The 19,892-nt window shown below is 41.8% G+C and overlaps 3 protein-coding genes across 14 annotated transcripts in view; 2 read left to right on the plus strand and 1 right to left on the minus strand.

The window, feature by feature from the left end:
- LOC131891397 (transitional endoplasmic reticulum ATPase-like) overlaps positions 1-5,777 on the plus strand; it is a 6,007-nt gene extending 230 nt beyond the window's left edge. The window contains exons 2-7 of one of the 2 annotated variants that reach the window (XM_059240949.1): positions 2,051-2,270; positions 2,339-3,289; positions 3,363-3,863; positions 4,531-4,983; positions 5,070-5,102; positions 5,395-5,777. In XM_059240949.1, coding sequence (XP_059096932.1) covers positions 2,051-2,270; positions 2,339-3,289; positions 3,363-3,863; positions 4,531-4,983; positions 5,070-5,102; positions 5,395-5,652 — 2,416 coding nt within the window. In that variant the 3' untranslated portion in view covers positions 5,653-5,777. The remainder of the gene's footprint in view (positions 1-2,050; positions 2,271-2,338; positions 3,290-3,362; positions 3,864-4,530; positions 4,984-5,069; positions 5,103-5,394) is intronic. The other variant, XM_059240956.1, reaches the window with a different exon arrangement.
- A 779-nt stretch (positions 5,778-6,556) lies between these two features.
- LOC131891410 (uncharacterized) lies at positions 6,557-14,375 on the plus strand. 11 transcript variants are annotated; one of them, XM_059241027.1, is made up of 8 exons: positions 6,559-6,900; positions 7,002-7,061; positions 8,974-9,035; positions 9,709-9,998; positions 10,831-11,011; positions 11,079-11,298; positions 12,057-12,319; positions 13,909-14,375. In XM_059241027.1, the coding sequence occupies exons 4-8, from the start codon at positions 9,829-9,831 to the stop codon at positions 14,008-14,010; spliced, it is 936 nt and encodes a 311-aa protein (XP_059097010.1). In that variant the 5' UTR covers positions 6,559-6,900; positions 7,002-7,061; positions 8,974-9,035; positions 9,709-9,828; the 3' UTR covers positions 14,011-14,375. The 11 variants fall into 11 exon arrangements, with proteins under 11 accessions (XP_059097034.1, XP_059097010.1, XP_059096974.1 ...); XM_059240991.1 differs by having other exon boundaries at positions 9,737-9,998; XM_059240975.1 differs by lacking the exon at positions 7,002-7,061 and having other exon boundaries at positions 8,974-9,152; positions 9,663-9,998.
- Positions 14,376-16,512: 2,137 nt separating this feature from the next.
- LOC131893546 (uncharacterized) lies at positions 16,513-19,886 on the minus strand. Its single transcript, XM_059243602.1, has 8 exons — positions 19,778-19,886; positions 19,489-19,705; positions 19,094-19,239; positions 18,484-18,620; positions 18,352-18,407; positions 18,032-18,118; positions 17,097-17,160; positions 16,513-17,033 (listed from the first exon to the last, which is right to left on the minus strand). The coding sequence occupies exons 2-8, from the start codon at positions 19,563-19,565 to the stop codon at positions 16,905-16,907; spliced, it is 696 nt and encodes a 231-aa protein (XP_059099585.1). The 5' UTR covers positions 19,566-19,705; positions 19,778-19,886; the 3' UTR covers positions 16,513-16,904.
- Between the last annotated feature and the right edge of the window lie 6 nt (positions 19,887-19,892).

Genomic DNA, 19,892 nt, shown 5'->3' on the forward strand with positions numbered 1-19,892 from the left:
GCCCCGGATGGCTGAGGAAGGCGGAGCCCAGAGCACAAGAGAGGCGAGACAGGGGGGGGTTGAAAATCTTTCAAAATCGGCAATTCATGCTGAGTCAGCTGTCGTTTACCGTACAAAGAAGTCGATGGAGAGTTGGGTCCAGAAAGGCCGGATGGCTCGGCCTTTAAAGCGTCTTCAAATTAAGAATATAGAGGGATATAGGGTGGAAGATCAGGCAGGGCCGAAGGAGAGTGATGACCATTGTAGTGTAGATTAAGTTATTATGAACGCACTGTACCTGAAAGTGAGGCTGGGGGGTCTAGAAACGAGGATGAATGCCCTAGAGCAGAGCATCAAGCTCGACACACAAATGTACAGGGTGGACCGAAATTAGGTGCCCCTTGAAAAGCTGGACTTGATCAGATGGAGACGGCGCTGACCCTACATGAACCATCTTCGTACTAACTAACGTACATTTTGTAGCCCGATTTCAATCCTCAACCAGGTTTTCAGCAGGCCTTCTTACATTTCTTTCCGCCCTTAATGCGAATCGACCTGCCAGAACTGGTAAAATAGCCTGATTTTTTTTCGTTTCTTATTCAGAAAGAATTCAGTTTGAAAATCGGAAAAAATGACTTCCGGTTAGGAAAACCCTTTATTTTTGACTCTTTTCAATTCTCAAAAGAAGTGTTTCCCAAGGGACCAATGGATATTTTTTGTTTTGACACGTACCCTCCATCAATTGGGTCCAAAAATGTGTGGTAGCCAACATTTATGGTTACAGTTTTATAGAAGGATACTAAGGTCCAGAGATCAACTACATACATCACTACAACTATATGACATCTCAGTTTCTGATGAGATGCTCACTGGTTCTTGCTCCTGTTTTCTCGTACTTGATGCGTTGCATCTTGGATTCTTTTTTATTTTTCAAATTTTTAGATAGCATTCCTGATCAATCCTATATTCAAGGACTAGCTCGGTCTGCCAACTCAAATTCGTTGGTAGACCAAATATCATACAAAGATTGAAAGGTGATAAATAGACGAATTATAACCTTTCATTTTCATAGTACTGGGGATAAACATTCGCTGTAGCGGGTAGAAAAGCCGTGAAAAAACAAACCAAGAAAATAAATACCCTAAGAAGAGGGTATCAAGGTGATAAAGTATGCATATGATACACTTGGAACCACTCTAGAGTTTTTTTCGGACCCGCACCCCTTCCAAGAAAAAACCAAGACCAAGAGCACTTCAATTTTACTTAGCATTATACTTTGAAGGGTTGTGCATCGACCTAAAATTGGCCAACTAATATGAACTAGTTATTAATTAAGATTATTGACGAATTCTTTGAAGTACTCAATGGAGCACAACTGATCCATGAATATTGATCCAAATTCTTAAAACTAGACATGCTCAAGCCAACCCAAATAAAGCAGAGGACACTAAAGAGCATTAATCAGTTGTTGGATTGGCATGAAAGTAATCCAGTTAATCTAGTTATTCATTGTTTTAGAACTTTATGCCCTAATGTGTCAATGACCATATTCTTTTTGCTTAAACACCTCAAGATCCAAGGTGTACAACGAAATATGGCGGGTTGACCATGAGGTACTAAATTTGGGGCTGATCCTTTACTGATAAGACTTTGGCAAAAATATGAAATTGATAGAATACAAAAAAACTATACTTATGAACATATCGGTCTTTCTAGCCATTTTGAAAGCCAGTTAAACCATTGCATGCGTCTGGTAATGCTAGTTTGACATAAAATGGAAAAAAAATGGAAAATATTCCCTGAAATAGTCCCCAGGAATAGATATAGCTCAACCGTTCCTTTGTAATGTTGGTCCAGCCCTAAGATTTACGAGACCTATCGGTCCTATATCATTGGTTATGTAGTCAACCTAAAGTGGACTAGGTATGACTAACTCGGGGCGAGACATCAGTTCTAGATCAGAGCATTGAGTTCCGTTTTCAGGGACGAGTTTATTTTAAAATCAAGCCTCCACTGCCCCTTCATCTTCAATCAATTAAACTCATGGCAAATTGGCTCTTTTTTCGTGTAGCGAGAGCGACCTGTCCACGGCCATTTTGAAGCGAAAGGATCGCCCGAACCGTCTCATTGTGGAAGATGCCACCACGGACGACAACACGGTCGTGGGGCTCTCCCAAAAGAAGATGGACGAGCTCAACTTGTTCCGCGGCGACACGGTCTTGCTCAAGGGCAAGAAGCGCAAAGAGACCGCATGCATCGTCCTCCAAGACGAGACTGTCACCGACGAAAAGGTATGTATAGTAGGACCAGAGTCATGGTACTGGTTCCTCATTGTTTTTCATGCGTTCCGTATGTTTAGGTCCGCATGCATCGCGTCGTCCGGAACAACCTCCGCGTTCGCTTAGGTGATGTGGTAGCCATTCAAGAGTGTCCGGATGCCAAATACGGCAAGCGCATCCATGTTTTGCCCATCGACGACACCATCGAAGGACTCACGGGCAATTGGTTCGAGGTCTACCTCAAGCCCTACTTCCTTGAGGCCTACCGACCGGTCCACAAAGGCGACATCTTCAAGGTCCGTGGCGGCATGAGAGCTGTCGAGTTTAAGGTGATCGAGACGGATCCCGCGCCCTTCTGTATTGTGGCCCCGGACACGCTCATTCATTGCGATGGCGAACCCGTCAAGCGCGAAGAGGAGGAGGACTCGCTCAACGCCATCGGCTACGACGATGTGGGCGGGTGCCGCAAGCAATTGGCTCAAATCAAAGAGATGGTCGAACTGCCCCTTCGGCATCCTTCTCTGTTCAAGGCCATCGGAGTGAAGCCACCCCGCGGTATCCTCATGTACGGACCTCCGGGCACGGGTAAGACCCTGTTGGCCCGAGCCGTGGCCAACGAGACCGGAGCCTTCTTCTTTTTGATCAACGGACCAGAAATCATGTCCAAGTTGGCGGGAGAATCCGAATCCAACCTCAGGAAAGCCTTCGAAGAGGCCGAGAAGAACTCGCCCGCCATCATCTTCATCGACGAGTTGGACGCCATTGCGCCCAAACGAGAGAAGACCCATGGCGAAGTGGAACGACGCATCGTGTCCCAATTGCTTACCCTGATGGATGGACTCAAGCAGAGATCCCACGTGGTGGTCATGGCCGCTACCAACCGTCCCAATTCCATTGATCCGGCCCTCCGACGATTCGGTCGCTTCGATCGTGAAGTGGATATTGGCATCCCCGACGCCGTTGGACGACTCGAGATCCTTCGAATTCACACCAAAAACATGAAGCTGGCCGATGACCTCGATTTGGACCAGGTAATTATTTGGGAGAATCCTTAAATTTGCGACGACTTATGGGTTTTGATCACATGGGATTGCATTCCGATAGGTTGCCGCCGAGACGCACGGTCACGTGGGTGCGGATTTGGCCGCACTCTGCTCTGAGGCAGCCCTGCAACAAATTCGAGAGAAAATGGATCTTATCGACTTGGAGGACGAGACGATCGACGCCGAGGTCTTGAACTCGCTAGCCGTGACCATGGAGAACTTCCGCTTTGCCATGGCCAAATCCACGCCGTCGGCCATCCGTGAAACCGTTGTGGAGACGCCCAATGTCAGTTGGGACGATATTGGAGGCCTGCAAAAGGTCAAGCTAGAGCTTCAGGAGCTGGTGCAATACCCTGTGGAGCACCCCGAGAAGTTCTTGAAGTTTGGAATGCAGCCTTCGCGTGGTGTGCTCTTCTACGGACCCCCTGGATGTGGTAAGACCTTGCTCGCCAAGGCCATTGCCAACGAGTGCCAGGCCAATTTCATCTCCATCAAGGGACCCGAACTTTTGACCATGTGGTTCGGTGAGAGCGAGGCTAACGTGCGGGACATTTTCGACAAGGTAATCAACTCTCTTTCATATCGTGATGTGAATTGAAATCGTTACTAAGTTATATTGACCCTTGGGAACAATTTCGACCATTTTTCTGACTACTAAGGCGAGTTTTTTTAAACGCTCGTATCTCCAAGTTAAGGATTGGACGTGACCCAGAATTTGCATTCTCTGAACACCTTGGTTGAGTGTGTGTTGCTCGAGCTAAGTTACGAGACTATAACGAGCTCAGGAAATGAATAGAGTTGACATCCTGAAAGTAAGTCCTAGACTGGTATATATTTAGTAGGAGCATATTATTATATACAGAGATGAGCATGCGCTTACGGCGCCTGTTCCAAGTCTGTCGCAACATGTTGGAGCATCGAGTCCCTCTTCGGGGTTAGGGTGTGGTTCTCTCATGACGATCCTTTAGTTCGTACACAAGTGTATGTAGTTTCATACCGGTCAAGGTCCAAGCCCTAATTTTGAGGTCCGAGCTTTAAAGAACTGGCCTCGGGACAAGATTGTTTATATTGAATGAGAGCCTTTACATGGTTTATGTGGTGAATGAAGTGGAAAAATCGATGAATTTTTCAAAACCTCCCAAGTTTCGTTACGATGTTGTTATCTTCAGGGCATCATCTTCAACTCTTTTTACGAACGTAGTATACTCAACTATTGATGCTGATTTTAGGCTCGCTCTGCTGCTCCTTGTGTGCTCTTCTTTGACGAGTTGGACTCGATTGCCAAGAGCCGTGGCGGTTCTTCTGGAGATGCTGGTGGAGCTGCGGATCGAGTCATCAACCAGATCCTCACAGAAATGGACGGCATGGGTGCCAAGAAGAACGTGTTTATCATCGGAGCCACGAACAGGCCTGACATCATCGATGGCGCCATTCTTCGTCCAGGTCGATTAGATCAGCTCATCTACATCCCCTTGCCGGATGAGGAATCCCGATTGTCCATTCTGAAGGCCAACCTCAGGAAGACCCCAATTGCTAAGGACGTAGACCTCAACTTCTTAGCCCGAATGACCAAGGGCTTCTCGGGTGCCGATTTGACGGAGATTTGCCAACGCGCTTGCAAGTTGGCCATTCGCGAAAACATCGAGCACGATATCAAGAAAGAGCGCGAGAGGCAGGCTGCTGTGAGTATCTTATCGGAGGCTTTCATATGGCATGTTCAATATTCATGCACAGCTATTGGCATTCAATATGTTAATATGTTTATTAGGCCAACCGCAAGGGTTCCAAATGGGTCAAGGGGGTAATTATTGAATTGAGATTGATTATTAATGTTTGAGAGAGTTGGGTTTGGGACGAGAGGAATGAATGACTTGACCCTCAAGCGTCTTTCCAACGCATGGGTCGAGGGGAAAAGCGCTTATGTTCCAATAATCCACCTATTAATATTCAATTGCTTTCCTAATACCCTATTGAGAGCTCATACCATGATCAAATGTCCAAATGACTGGATTGTGTTTTGTTCTTGTATTAGTATCTGACCTTTGACTACTCTCACTTCCCGTTATTAATTCGTTCTCTTTCTACTCGTATAGGGTGGCAATATGGATGTGGATGAAGACGAGATCAGCGAGGTGTCCAAGAAGCACTTTGAGGAGGCTATGCGATTTGCCCGCCGATCTGTGTCCGATCAAGACATCAAGAAATACGAAATGTTCTCGCAAACCCTGCAACAAAGTCGAGGATTTGGACAGAATTTCCGATTCCCGGATTCGGCTGGAGGTCAACCTGGTGGTGGCCAACCCACGGGAGGAGCTTTCGAAGAAGAGGGCGACGATGACCTTTACAATTAACCTTTTTGATGATGCGAACGAATATGTTCATTGCGAAATACCCCCGACGAGTATTTTTTATTTGAATTTGTCTCCTGTGTGATGATCAAGTTCGATGTAAATTAAAAATGATCAGTCCAAGTCCATCCAGGCTACAAAATTCTTAGTATTAGGGCCTAAGCCTTGTTAAATGAAAGATCTATCAACGGGACAGTACTATCGCATAATCGACCCAAGCACAGATTTAGCAGATGACAAATAACAACTCGTCGAGTGACAGGTACTGTTTAGAAGACAGCAGACCTTCAACGTTGTGAATCTAGAGCTTAATAATCGCACTACTTTGCCATCCAAAAAAAACAAGGTTTTAGGAAAACTTAGGTGGATTTTGGCCAATGCAATCGGTGGTCAATACGATACTTAAAAATGTCAAGAACTAAACCCAAGGATTTAACGCAAATGCATTTTATAAGATTTAACAATGAAATTCCAAAAGCAACTTGAGTTCTTCACAAATCAGAATATTGCTCAGCGTAATGTCCTTTGCGTTTCCTTCGCTGTCGTGATTTTTTAATTTTTAGGATCCCTCACATCTGCTTGGTGTTAGCTCAGTTTGAAAATGTTCATCGTTAGTTCAAGCAGAAGCCAGAGGTAACAATAACATATGAACCTCTCTATTGACGCTGTTAATGTACATGACATTGTTTCACAATTGTTACGGTCACGTACGGAGTCTTTTCAAAAACTGCGCTTTTTTTCTCTTCTGTTATGCAACAGAAGGCAAACAGGGTTGCCAATTTGAGAATATCTACACCAAGTCCAACTTTCGATCGTGGGATATTCCACAAAAAAAAATCCTCGGGAGAGCACATTTTCCATTGATCTTTCGTCCAAATATACGTATGGCTCTAAACTAAACCATCCACCGTTCTTTTCAAAATGTCCGATCAAAACCTAACCCGAAGAATATTGTAACTGGCTTTAAAACAGATTTCTTATGAGCTTCCTCATGTTCCCTAAGAAAGTTCTGTTTCAATCTAAACCTTCTCCAATGAGACACGTGCTCAAAGTTGACCATGACCGAGTGAAAAATTCAACGCTTGCCTGTCTCATTTCTCGATTTAACCGCCGATCCCCCTTCAACCCCTCAGACTCCCTCTTACACTTCTGGTGTGCTAGGATGAAGGCCAATTTTGCGTTTTTCTCGTCAGCCTTCAACCTTTCGCGTCGCCTTTCCGCTCCCTTTCCCAAACAAGATCAATGACTTGGGTGAGACTGGGACGAAGAATAAACACGAAATGAGACAGCATGGCCTACTTTTCCACCCCTCCTTTCCTCCCTTCTTCAAATGACATTCCCACCTTTCTTAGGTTCCACGTAACAATCAAAAAAAGTAACAGAGGATGTCACTTTGTTCTAGTGCAAGAAAGGTAAAGGTTCAAATTTCCAGTGGAACGAGACGACTACAAATCAAGATAAAGTATTATCAAGCTCATAGTGCAATTTTGCGCGCACGATCACAACACAAATACCATACAGGAGTGTGGCATGTGTTTAGAGTTTGTTTATTCCCTAAAATAAGGATGGGAAAATAGCCCGCTTCTCCATCACTAGCACTAAGTTCCGAGCTCTTTGGTGTCTTGATCACGATGCAACTTCTTCTGTCTAGCTAATTATTCTGTAAGAATTATCAGGCATCTTAAATACTCGGGGAAAATATCGAATGGGTTAGCTTGAAAATGCATATGCAACGACATGGAATGGATCACCGAGATAAGAGTGCCTCTGATTACCTTTGTTCGTGAAATTTGGTCCACGCAAAAATATAATTGGTTCTAAGAAGGAGTCATGAGGTGAAGCAGTGGATGAAGTGGAAAAGCCACGAAATTATCAGCTTATGCCCCCGTATGATTCATCAATAGAAAGACTGATCTTTCAAACATTCTGCCTAGCCAAACGTGCTTTTACCTGCCTGATTGGGTGCCTTGGTAGGTGTTTTAATCATCGATCAATGAGACAAATGCTGTGATTAAACTCTAGGTCTTTCTGCTTTTAGAAATGGCACAAGGGCAGCTTCTAGTCTTCAGAAAACCTTAAAACGGATTGCCTGTTTGATCACACTTTCCACCGTCATAACAAAAGTTGAAAGGTGAATGTCGGGGGCTTTTCCATCCATATTCTGTGGGTACCATCAAGGCCATGAGAACACTTGTTTGTTTCGAGGGCCTAATCAAAAGAGTACGGTTGCATTCGGTCAATCCCTAATGATTGTCTTGAATCCCGATCCAAATCCAAGCCTAGCCGGCCCATCTTGTTCTTCCTTGCGGCAATGAGGTACTGCAGGGACATATTTCCCCCTCTTTTCCGTCCCAAGGTCTTCTCTTCTTCCTTTGCTTTCCCGCTCTTCCCCTCTTCTCTGTCCCTTTTCGACTTGCTTATATGTTCCATTCTAGCCCTCTTCACGCGGCTCCGTCTGTTCCTCCGACATGAAGGGTGGAATAACACCGAATTTATAAATCCATTTTAGAATACATAGGGATTAGTGGCTTGCCAATCAGGATCAATGCCATCACATGAACTAGTCTTATGATGGAAATAAGACCAAAATCAAACATAATAAGATCCTCAGTTCAGTTCCATGTTGTTCCATTTCCCTTGAAGTCACAGGATAGAGGGGAGAAGGGAGAGAAGAGAGCCTTGAAGGCCACTGCCAACTTTGTCTTTAAGGCCGTCTGTAGTGGGGGAGCGAGGAGGGGAATGAGAATAGCGATCAGGGTCAGGCAGGAGAAAAGGCCGGGATTTCCAAGCTGCGTTGGTATGACGAAGCAAGGAAAACGCAAGAAGTGCTAAGAGCTCCTCCGAGATTGGCGACTGCTTGTAGTCGAATTCAGGCATCATCAGGAACAAACACGAGCTCCGCTGGGGAGCAAGCGGAACTAGCAGGGAAAGGGAACTTGGTCGGCGTCCTTGCCTCTTCCTCAGACCTTGGTTGGACTTGAAACTGAGTCAGTGAGTCAGCGACTGAATGAGTGAGTGAGTTTACCAATCCAGAGAAGGCTGAAGGGCAGTTTATCAAGCCTTCGGACGACGTACAAAGGCCGCTCCCAGCCAAACTGCCAGTGCTATTGAATGTCCTTTGAGTTTGGAAACAACTGGAGCAGTTCTTAGAATATTGTTGTTGCTCATATTTAGCTCTTATTTTCGACATGGTGAGTGACGTTTGATGCCATGGCTCTCGGTAGAAGTATCGCTCATTGTTTCATCGAATTCTGACCATATTTGTGTCAAAGTGAACTTGTGAGCCTATCTAATCTTTGCATGTGGGTGCTGTTACCGTTTCAGATTGTGATTGCTCTCATTTAGTGGGCACCCTCTGGACATCTTTTTTTGGTGCACCATTCAAGGTTTTGGATTAAAAAATCTGCCTAATAGTCCTTTTCATCCTCCTCTCCCTCCTCTCGTTGCGGACAAACAAACGGAGAACCACAACAATACGCCGTAAGATGCTTGACTTGAACAAGGTATTTTTCGTTGACCAATTTATTGCTGATCTTTTCTAACACCATAAATACACCACCAACCCTTCTGAGAGACCTTTCAAATCCTGTAAGGTTAAAATTACAAGCACTTTATCCATCCAAATAGGGATAAACAGTGAGAGAGAGAGATTTTATACTTGTAGCGTACCACCTTCTTTCATTATATCGTGCCATTAGGTTAGAAAAAGTAATGCTGTTAAGATTAGTCGCCAAAACTTACGAAACTGTGCTTTCCTAGTAAAATTTGGTTGGAACAATGTTGACGCGTTATCAATCTTACAGTATACGACCTGCTGTAAAATGATTGTTTACAATTCATACTTGTTCGGAATTTCACGCATAAAGAATTTGAAACGTCTCCCAGAAAAGTTGATGGCCTATGCACCGTGTCACAGTACTTGAGCAATAAATTGTTCATTGAATAATCTCTTGATAAAATCTGGCATCTTAGAGCGTATTCTCTCGTTTCTGCATGTTTCCGTCCGCACCTAGACGAAGCAGAGGGCGCTTCCTCCGCTCAATTAAAAAGGCCTATTAGGCCTTATTGCATCTCTAACTTCCGATAGTGTCGTTACATTCGAAGCCATCACAAGACTCTCTTACACCTCCTGCTTTTTCACATTGTCTTCGATTCGCGAAGAACTTGTCATTTACCAAAATGACCTCCAACGAAACCAGATCCCCTCCAGTAGCTCCTGGATCTTCATCCAATGTTCCAAATAGCATGATTGGACCGGATAATCGGTGCTGTTTTTGCCTCACACTTCGATCCGGATCCATTGTTGTGGCCGTCATGAATTTCATTGTTATGATCATTGGACATCGTTGGTAAGATTGCCAAAAATTCTGTGCCAAGGGGAGAAAAGGTCAAAAAGGGATGACTCAGGGTCTATTGATTGCACGTATTCCTCTTTAGAATTGACAATTTGTCGACTTTCATTTGTTGACTATTCGTAGCTTGTACCTTGACCAACAGCTCTTTTATATCATGGGGGGGGCTAAAATCGGAGGGTTTAGACCGGTATCAGATTGTCTCTTCGCCTTTAATGTTTCCCTGAGAAAAGTTCAGAGCCAAATTTATCAACAACTATATTCTAAGAGAATCAAACCAAAGACCTCATTGGATTTAGGGAACTGCTCTAACCATTGGGCCACGTTAGTTGCCTATATTTAGGTGTTTGTCTTATCATCCCTTCATATGATGTTCTTGTCTGAAATTAATGAAGAAGCGACCAAAAAAAAATTGAGGTTTCTTATTTCTGTTTTGTTATTTATATTGATTTGTTTAATTGGTGGTTCACATCTGCTTAAAAAAGTACCATGAAATTGTTCTCACAAGCCAATGATTATGTGATTACTTTTGAGTGAGGGCAGATAAGATAAAATACCGAATGGCAACGAACTGTTTGCCTGATCTTTTATTATATCACACCGTAAAATGAAAATGATCATTCATTTCCGTCGGCTTCAATTGATTTGACCATCAACTCTTACTTGAAATCGCGAAAAACCTTATACTGAAGAATGCGCTATCGTCAAGTGCTAAAAAAAAAAAAAAAAGCTGTCAACGAAAATGGGAATAGAATTCTCAGTAGATTTATGATCATGAGCCAACAACCAAGAAGACCAATGCGACCATTTATATATATGTACTTTCCAGGTTTGCCACAAATGCCGATTTTCAAGGGTCGGCATTCTCGAATCTGAGTATCAGTATTTTCGCCGTTTTGGTTCTGCAAGTCATCACGGATGCGTTACTGATCTATGGAGCTGTGAAGAAGAACCCTTACCACACAGTGCCTTGGTTATGTTCTAATTCAGTTCTGATGGGTGGATTAATGGTAACCATATTATGCCTGCTTTGCTCCAAACCATTCCATTAACCACACCATATTTTGCTTATTTCAGGTTCTTCTGATCATCTTCCTCTGCTTAGGATACATGAACTTATCAATGAAATATCATGAATACGTGACTACCCTGATATGTTTGGGCTTTTTGGCCGCGGGTCATTTCTTCTCCTGCATGGTCGTGTTTCAATTCAGGAAGAATCTCCTCGAAGAGATCAGCATGGGCATCACCACCTTGGGCGTGATCCATCAAGGACCCACCGCCCCTGAGATGGATTGTAAGTCCTGAACAACTTGGCATTTAGTTTTCTGGTAAAATCTTCACGGCGATTAAAATCGCCCATTAATGCTCAACCGCACTTTTGAATCTCATGCCAAGAGAAGTGACAATTGAAATCTTAAGCACCTAAAACATATTTAATGATAAAAAATGGCAGAATTTGACAACGGTGAACAATTGAAGTGTTTAAAATTATCAAACTCAGTGGCTGATTATGCTCGTAATTTCAATGGAATATTTGCTTGCAAACGTTTCAGTTGTTAGATTTGTGCTCAAAGTGACTGTTTAAGACATGTTAAGTAAAATTCTTACTTTCTTGCCAACTGGTGAACAGATAATATAATCGTAAATGTAGCAAAGCATTTTTTTCAAAGGTTAAAAAAGTCCCCTAGTTGATCATTATTTCAGCACGTTCGAATGACGAACGTGACTCTACAACCAACTACTAACGAACCAAAAAAGGAGAACCCTCTATCTAAATTTTGCAATTCATCTGTTTCAAAATATTTTGAAAAATTGTCTTTTTTTTCAAAACATGGGTAAAATCAACCTATTTCGGGGTTTGATTGTTCTTCTTTATTGCAGTTTGAATTGTCTGTGTTCTTACCCTAACATGCATTTTTGAACATTTGTATGGCAACTTTGGAACATAAATTTCCGGACTAACCAAGTCACGTGTTTTGTAATCGACCGATGTCAAGCTCTCTGTTCATTTGACTCTTGAGGCGCCTTCAATTTTTCATGACCTTTTTGCAGATTTTTCGGATATCCCACAACCCTACATTCGTCCTCCTTCTCCACCACCCACTTATGAAGAGGCCTCCAAAGGGACTCAGAAGTCCAAGGACACCTGCAAGATCGACTTCGATAGCGAGGCCCCACCCGAATATGGAAAGGCTTTGGCCATGGATCATGATATCAAGAATCCGAGCAAGAAGGAGGAGAGCCTCCGCTCTGAAGTGGCTACGGAATCGAGTTCCTCGTCTTTACTTGTAGGAAATTCTGCGAAGAACCAAACGGTACGTTTTTACGGATAAAGCACTTCCTAGAATGGTTGTTTTGTGAAGTACACTGAACGTTCAAAATCATGCAATCTGCGCCCTAAAAAAGTCTCTGATGAAGGCGAGTGAAAATGGTAGGAGTTCGTCGTCATCTTATCTTTTATCGCTCCAATCTGGATGTTTTATGCCAAAAAGGTATAATTCTTAACTGTTCCCCATTTTTTCCACTTAGCAAAGGACGCGTTTAATTTGGCTTTGAACAAAAGTTGAATGCGCTTAACGAATGTAAGGAAGCACAAGTTTTTAAGAGACATGTAAGCTTGAGGTTTTAGTGCTTGGGGGAGGGTTTGGTTCGATTCGCTTCCGAAATTCAAGGTTTTTTGCCAGGACAAGAAGCCTTTTAGAAATGAGAAATAAGGTTATAAGAAGCATCTAATATCTCATTAAAGGCTGGATTTAGACAAACAGGACCAGACTCAGATCAACTATAGTAGGAAACCGGATTGAAGCCATGTTTATGCAAAGATTTCCTTGTCATATATTTGCATTTGTAGTGCAAGTAGTGCGTTCAATCTCTTGATGTAAGGGTTCGATACCACTAAAACGCTCTTTACTTTTTTCTCAATTGTTAAAAATACATTTTACAACTGAAGGTGTATTGCCAATTTTTAACCTCTGTTTCCAGAGTTCAAAATTATTAGGTACACTCTTTTCCGTTTTGTTATGGAAGAAAATAAATCTTGTTATAGTCTGTGATTTAAATCATATTGATATTCAAATGTTGTACATCCCGATACAGAAATTCGTTCCAGTTTAATGTTTTTAAATTTTACTTGAAAACGAAATAGATTTACAAAAAATTGCCAATATCTTTGATCATTTGGCATTATATGTTTTCCGACAACTTCTGTATTCCTGGCGTTTCGAGTTTTCTCATGAGGGGCTCCATAGATGAATGAAGTAAAAATATTGACAAAAAATTGCATCATGATCAGCTATTCACTCAAAGAGAATTTCATCTGTATCGGTTAACTTTGAGTCTTCTGTACCAGAGAGTGTTTTTATGGTACAATTTATTACCCCTAGATATACAGCAATTTGCAGAAATTGCCATCCAGTTGCCCTATGTTTGTACCATTTCATGAATACTTATAGTATTTCCAAAAAAAACCGTTTTTTGAAGAACCAGTTCTCAGGCCTTAGACATGTTAACTCATGAAATGTCATGATTAAGTCATAATACTGAAATAAGAAAAAGTTCGTTAAAATTAAGCCAAAAAGATAGTGGGCAATGCCTGTCACGTTATAGACATTCGAGCTTGACGAAAATGCCCTAGAGGAGATCTACCTTAAGGAAAGAAAGCTTCTTTTCATGATTTATGGTAATGAGGATTGCATCGATGATTCCGTTCAAAGAAATGCTGCAAATGGAAAGTGCGATAGAGTTTTTTCGTGTTTTTTTGTGTCTGTAATAATAACTACACAAAAGAAATCCTCAAAACCTGTTATATCCAAGGTTTGGAAATGCTAGTTCCAGATTTTTTTAACGGTTCTCAGTTCCAGTTCCAGATGGGAACACTAAATACTTAGTATTGTGTCTTTTTCAGGTGCCCAATAAAGATGAACAGTGTCAGAGCGAAGATAACTCGTTTTATATCGAAGTGAATGCCGACTCTCCTGGTGAGAGGACCAATGCATCGGATTGCTAATCAGAATACAAGAAGGACATTGTCGAGTTTTATTTATGTCATGATGTCATTGCGTTTTGCGGGGGAAAGCAGTGAATTCCTATTCGGACCAAAGTTCAAATACTCAATCGTTACATCTCAGCTGCTAGTTTTCCTCACTTAAGTGTACAGTTTCTATATTCGATATCCTTATAGGTATGATATGTAATTTATGTTTTAGTTTGGCTATTCTCCCACATTGATATTTGTAGGCCATATACTGACCTCCCAAAACCTGACACAGGGAAAAAGTATTCGCATCTACCGTCATGACGTCACTTCACAAAAACAATTATCAACACTTACATTGTAAAATATGAAACGAATAAACTATTACTCGAAAAATGTTGAGTCGTCAAAGTTGTCTCGTTACTCTCTCGTGAATAATAATATTGTAGTGTAGCGATTCAGGAGGAAAAAAAAACCCTCACGTTTGGGAAAAAAAGGAAGCTTGCCAAGGAGAAATCGTAGTTTGTAAAAAAATACCATTCCTTGCTGACAAGGTACGAGCTGCGGCTTCCTTCAGGCTTCAGAGTGGGGAGTTTACTCGGACATGTGAATGTGAATTGACCAATAAGCATGCCATTCCAAGACGCAACGAAAACAAACCATATGGCTTATGGCAATCTTAGGGTCATCCACTTCAAGTTGTTCTATTTACAAATGGTCCTGAAATTGACATGCAAACGCAATAATCCCAGGCTTGCATTATTTCCAGCTCCATCTAAGTCAATGAGCTTATAACTAGCTTTGGGTATAGCAATTTGAACTCTACGTGTGAACTTTCTAAACCAAGTCTCTTCTTTCTCGGGCTCCTTCATTGTTCAATTTGCTGCCCTCAGCTCAAATATTCGTAGGCGTTGATCCAGTACCAGATTTTAAGTCATACTTGGAAATTTTTTTGACTAAATTCCTGATCAAACCTAGTACCTATGTGCAAGGGCTTGCCAGATCCGCCAACTCTAGTTCGTTGATCGATCAAACAGTATATGAAAATAGAATGGGAATTCCAATCCCACTAGTGGCAAGGAAGTCCGCAAAAAAGTATTAATAGTTCATAATTAGCCCTTAGAACAAAGGTAGAACAAATCAGGGAAAATGGAAACCAAAAGGTGGAAAAGACTGACAAAAAAGGTACAAAAATGGTTGCAAAATCAGTCATTAAACAAGGTGAACAAACATTAAACTTGTTCAAAAAGGTAAAAAATTGCAACGTTTTTAAAAACGTGTCCTAAAGATGATTTCATATTTTATCATTTGTTGTCAAAAATCTAAGCTACAAAACAAATGCATGTTCTTGTAAATTAAACAACGAGTTAGGTGTCATGAGATTTTAAGTCTTCCTTGAATTTGGTGTGAGGTGACCATTTTTTTAAATTTCATCCGAAGAGTTGTTCACATTTATAACCATATTTCAAGTTTATTTTTAACAAGTGAGCCTGAAAAATGCCAATAAGTTTTTTTCCCGAAAAAAGGCGTTTTAGGTAATTTGTCCAAAATGCGGCCGAAAAAGGTAAAAACCTAGGTTGTAGGTTTTGAATTTCTTTTCCTAGGTCCACTCAAAAACACATTGTGTATGGAAGAGTACTGGCACGAAGGGAAAAAGAAGAGGGTCGAGATTAGAGCATTTATAGTCGAGATAAGAGATAATTTGGCATTTATTTTCTTCAACTCCTATTTGATTAATCCTAACAAAGGAAATATCAGTGAAGTTGCAACTTGAAGGAAATTTGCTTTTTGAAATTACCCTCTCTAGCTTGAACAGTGCCAACCTAGCCAATATTGATAATGAAATTTGAAGATAACAATTGTATCTTAAACTACGAATACAATGGTGCCATAATGCCAATTCCTGCGGTCTAGTCTAACGAAAATAGCTGCTTGTTTAACAAACCGGACATCCAATGGTTGGATGCCAGATCTGTTCTCTACTAATTGACACAATATAGTGTAAGAAACATCAAAAAAATGAAATTTTGAGCACTCCCTGGCGCGTCGATTGAATCATCGGTGCTTTTTCAGTTCAATCGCACCTTTTATTTCGACGATCGGTCAAGGTTTCCTGGGATAAGACCCACTCAAAAAGCGTTATTTATTTCTAATCAGTTTCTTATTGTTCCAACAACCAATTTGTTTCATTTTTTTCCTTCGATTCATCCAATCTTCGGCCGATTCGCGTTTAATTCGCGGGTTATTTAGCATGTTAGTCCTGAAATTGATAACATCCTGCGGCACATGGCTGGCCAGATTGGATTGATCCTTCTTCGAGACAACCTTAAAGGACCGGCCAGGAGCCAGAGCATCATCATCATCATCATCATCATCCAAGTTCAGACCCTCGAAATCCTCATCCTGATCATTGTCAGCAAATTTCTTGATTTGATTGGGTTGAACCTGCGCTGATGTTTTCGGGACGAGGCTCTCCAAAAGGTCCAAGGGCAATTCGTTTTGACGCTTTTCCACTTCTTTCTTCCGTTTTTCCTCTTTTTGGGCCTTGAATTTTTCTAGTTTCCGTTTTCGCGCTGCTTTTTTGGCTACTTGCGCGGATTGGATTTGATCTCGGGCGGATTGGAGCTCGGCCAAGGCCGTGGCCTTGGATTCGGCAAATCCCACTGATTCGGGTGCGTCATCCTCGTCATCACTTGTGGCCACCACGGGATCGGCCTCTTCTACGGGTGAGATAACGGGCGAGGTTTTTCGAAGTTTGCCGCTACGCATTTTAAAAAGTATAGTTGAACGGGATGGTTGATTGGAATATGCGACGAAAACGCACGCGCTGGCTTTATTATTACAGCTGAACGAGGCCGTTTATTTTGAGAGGTTGCGCAGTTCATAAAGCCGGTTATTGCGTGTCAGATTAGATCAGTTCCGTGATTTTATCCCAAAAAGTCGAAACCCAGGTTAAATTCATTTTGGGCGTCACGGCGGGCTTGCTCCCGTTGTAGTCGCTCGCGTCTTCGACCTTGCATGTATTGAACGTAGCATGCTTTGGGTAGCCATTCGACCTGAAAGTGAGGCTTGAAAAGTCCAGGAGGCGCTTGAATCCACCCTTAAGGTTCTGAACATACCGGAATTTTCACGCTGGTAATATCCATCAAAGGCCAAGGCAAACGGAAGAGCCATTCATTTTCCCTGAAAGATTCGAAGAAGGACCGAAGTTTTTCTCGAAGATCAACTGTCAGACAATGAAGGTCTCAAGAAGCCGAGTTTGAAAGAGATGTTTCAGGAAATTGAGTATGAACACCATCTTTACACTAAATTGATTCAATTCAAAGAGTGTTGAGCATGGAGACCTTTTGAGAAATATAATGTGTGAAATATATCCTTATTTATTTCTAGATCAAGCTCAAATAAACAGACTTCTTACACGTCAAATTTTGACTCCCAAAGCGATTTTCGCTTTTACATGATCTGTTACATGTTTATGTTATTTTCACAAAGAATACTCAGCTCTGATTTCCAAAGTGTTAATCGCCATTAATACCCTTACCTAACCTAAGTAAGAAAAACAAGTATGATCTTCTCTGACTACGTAATGATCTAAATGTCATGCATATATGTAGCTGCTTAAAGTTATCACCCGGTGAGTACAATTGTTGTTTTAGTAAGCGATTGGTTAGCTATAAGTTTTTCAATAATGATTGCTCTCTTTACTTTCTTCGATCGTTTTCTCTTGTAACTTCATCTTTTCAACTGTATTGGTAGGTTCTTAATAGTTTTCCCTCCGTCTAATCATTACCAAATCGAACCCAGTTATTCAGGCTTAATTGCATGCGTAATCCAACAACCAGATATGCGATAAAAGTATGTTTTGCAAGCTCCAATACATCCACTTTCTTGCTAGTTCTATTTCATTGAAAGAAAGTCATGTAAAAAACTAAAAAAAAAAATTCTTAAATTACGCCCTTTACACAACTGATCCAAGTTAGATAAGTTTATATTAGTATTCAAACGAGTTTGTCTTGGCATTAGCACAGCTAGAATACTAAACTAAACCACTCACTCTTTCTTAAAGTCATAAAGTTGAAAGCTAGAGAGTGTCTCCAACTCCAGGCTCTCCACGGAATCCAATATTTGACCCCCTTTCTCGCTGAAAGATAAGATAAATCTCCACAGGTGTCTTTTTATCAACCCAAGTCGTGTCAATCCCTGTCTTTGACACATTTTCCTTCGGCATAAAACACGGCTTAAATAGTAATCGTGCAGTGCAGGGTGAAAGTATGGAATGGGTTCATACTTCGTTCACTTGCTTTTGAGGGATATAACATAATTGTACGAAGCCTTGATAGCACGAGACGGACGTTGATGAAAAGGGGTGCTTACTCGTTGTATCCTCCGAACACGAAAACAAAATGAGTCGTGTTTCCATGTTCCACATCCTAAAAACATGAAACACTTGAATGTACTGCACTTGTTTACGATTGTCCAGGAATACGGACTTGGTCCGAAGCTTACTGTTGTTTTAATGATCTCTGAAGCATGTCGAGTTCGAGGAATGTTCAATCCATATCCGAAGGTTTTATCTTCAGGCACCCAACGACCTTTACCATCCTGCTGGGGCTCTTGGCAACCTTTCAAATCATGCTTCATGGCTAAAGAAAAGTGATTTGAATTCCAGCTTTAGGACACATTTGTGAAACGAATCTCGAAACAGATGCCAAGACGTTTTCTGGCCCTCCGAGAAATGTACCTTTCAATCTGCGCTAGATTTTAGCTTCATACTCTGACACCGTGATAAATAATTTCACTTGGGTTTAACACAAAAAATATTTCCTATTCAAGGGGGAAAAGCAATTTGACCTTTCCACCATTCCAACAAAAAACAATAATTTTGCTATGCTTGTTAAAGGCAAAAACCCCAGTGATTTTTTCCCCTCTTTTTCTTCAAAGTTCCACTATTTCCTGGGTCCTTCAGGGAAGGACCAACTTCAAGTTAGTACTATCATATCCTGTTCCAGGCCTAGCGTCCTTTGGGCCTTCGCGGAGTTCGTCTTTCGCTCTCTCTCTTTCTCATTCTCCTTCAATCTACTGTTTGTGAGAGAAAGCTTTACTGAAGTTTACTTACGTCTTAGATCGTATCTAGCTATGGATCTGTATACTGGTGTGTGGTCGTAGTCGGCATTCAGGATTCGAGCTCGATCGAAGAATGTTCCTGTTCCACCCCCGATGAGAATGATATCATTATTCCACCTAGAGCCCTCGCCCGAGGATCTATGGAGAGAAATGAATCCTGTTAGCGTATGTTCTTCGACACTCAACGACGTCAATGGCTCGTCAAACAAAGTCAAGTGCATTGTTTTGCACTGAAAGACTCCACAACAAACCAAACAAGTAAAGAAGTTCGACACCCTCTAATTCCATTGATCTGCCCACGGCTGTTAGCTAGCTAGCGCTCGTGTCTTATTTTGAATAACAAAGGATGAAGGACAGACAGGGAGGCCACCTCAACAACGATCTTACACGAAGTGAGGTTGTGGAAGGAGATGACAAGTTTGAAAAATTCGATCTTCCTCCAAGACCAAATACTTTTGTTCCATTTGTTTTCGTTCCTCGAGCCCCTCCTTGGCCTCGTTCTTTGTGTACGCCTCATCTTGACAGGTTGGTCGGATCACGTGTCCATTTTGTGGAAACAGAATCCCAAATGTGCGGTTGACGCCGTGGCCATTGCCGTAAGATCCTGAAACGGCCCTCAAGAAAGGGACGGTAATGTGCTGACGAGGACACTGTTTTCGGGGATAATCGCACTTACCTTCCGATATACTTTTGTTTAGGCTGATGTCAAAGTATCTGGGATATTTGTTCAAATGATGAGGATCTTGAGTCCATCCTTGCTGCAAGATGAAGAGAAAAGAAAGAGTGGAGTT

Source organism: Tigriopus californicus, chromosome 2 (genome assembly GCF_007210705.1).
Source record: "Tigriopus californicus strain San Diego chromosome 2, Tcal_SD_v2.1, whole genome shotgun sequence".
NCBI lineage: Eukaryota > Metazoa > Arthropoda > Copepoda > Harpacticoida > Harpacticidae > Tigriopus > Tigriopus californicus.

Excerpts from the sequence above, each read along its gene's own strand:
- LOC131891410 (XM_059241027.1), top strand. The coding sequence starts at position 9,829 with ATGACCTCCAACGAAACCAGATCCCCTCCAGTAGCTCCTGGATCTTCA. Across the intron at positions 9,999-10,830 it reads ATGATCATTGGACATCGTTG|GTTTGCCACAAATGCCGATT; the intron begins GTAAGATTGCCA and ends TGTACTTTCCAG. Across the intron at positions 12,320-13,908 it reads ATTCTGCGAAGAACCAAACG|GTGCCCAATAAAGATGAACA; the intron begins GTACGTTTTTAC and ends TGTCTTTTTCAG.
- LOC131893546 (XM_059243602.1), bottom strand. The coding sequence starts at position 19,565 with ATGGAACAAAAGTATTTGGTCTTGGAGGAAGATCGAATTTTTCAAACT. Across the intron at positions 19,240-19,488 it reads CTTCCACAACCTCACTTCGT|ATCCTCGGGCGAGGGCTCTA; the intron begins GTAAGATCGTTG and ends TTCTCTCCATAG. Across the intron at positions 18,621-19,093 it reads AGCTAGATACGATCTAAGAC|CCATGAAGCATGATTTGAAA; the intron begins GTAAGTAAACTT and ends ACTTTTCTTTAG.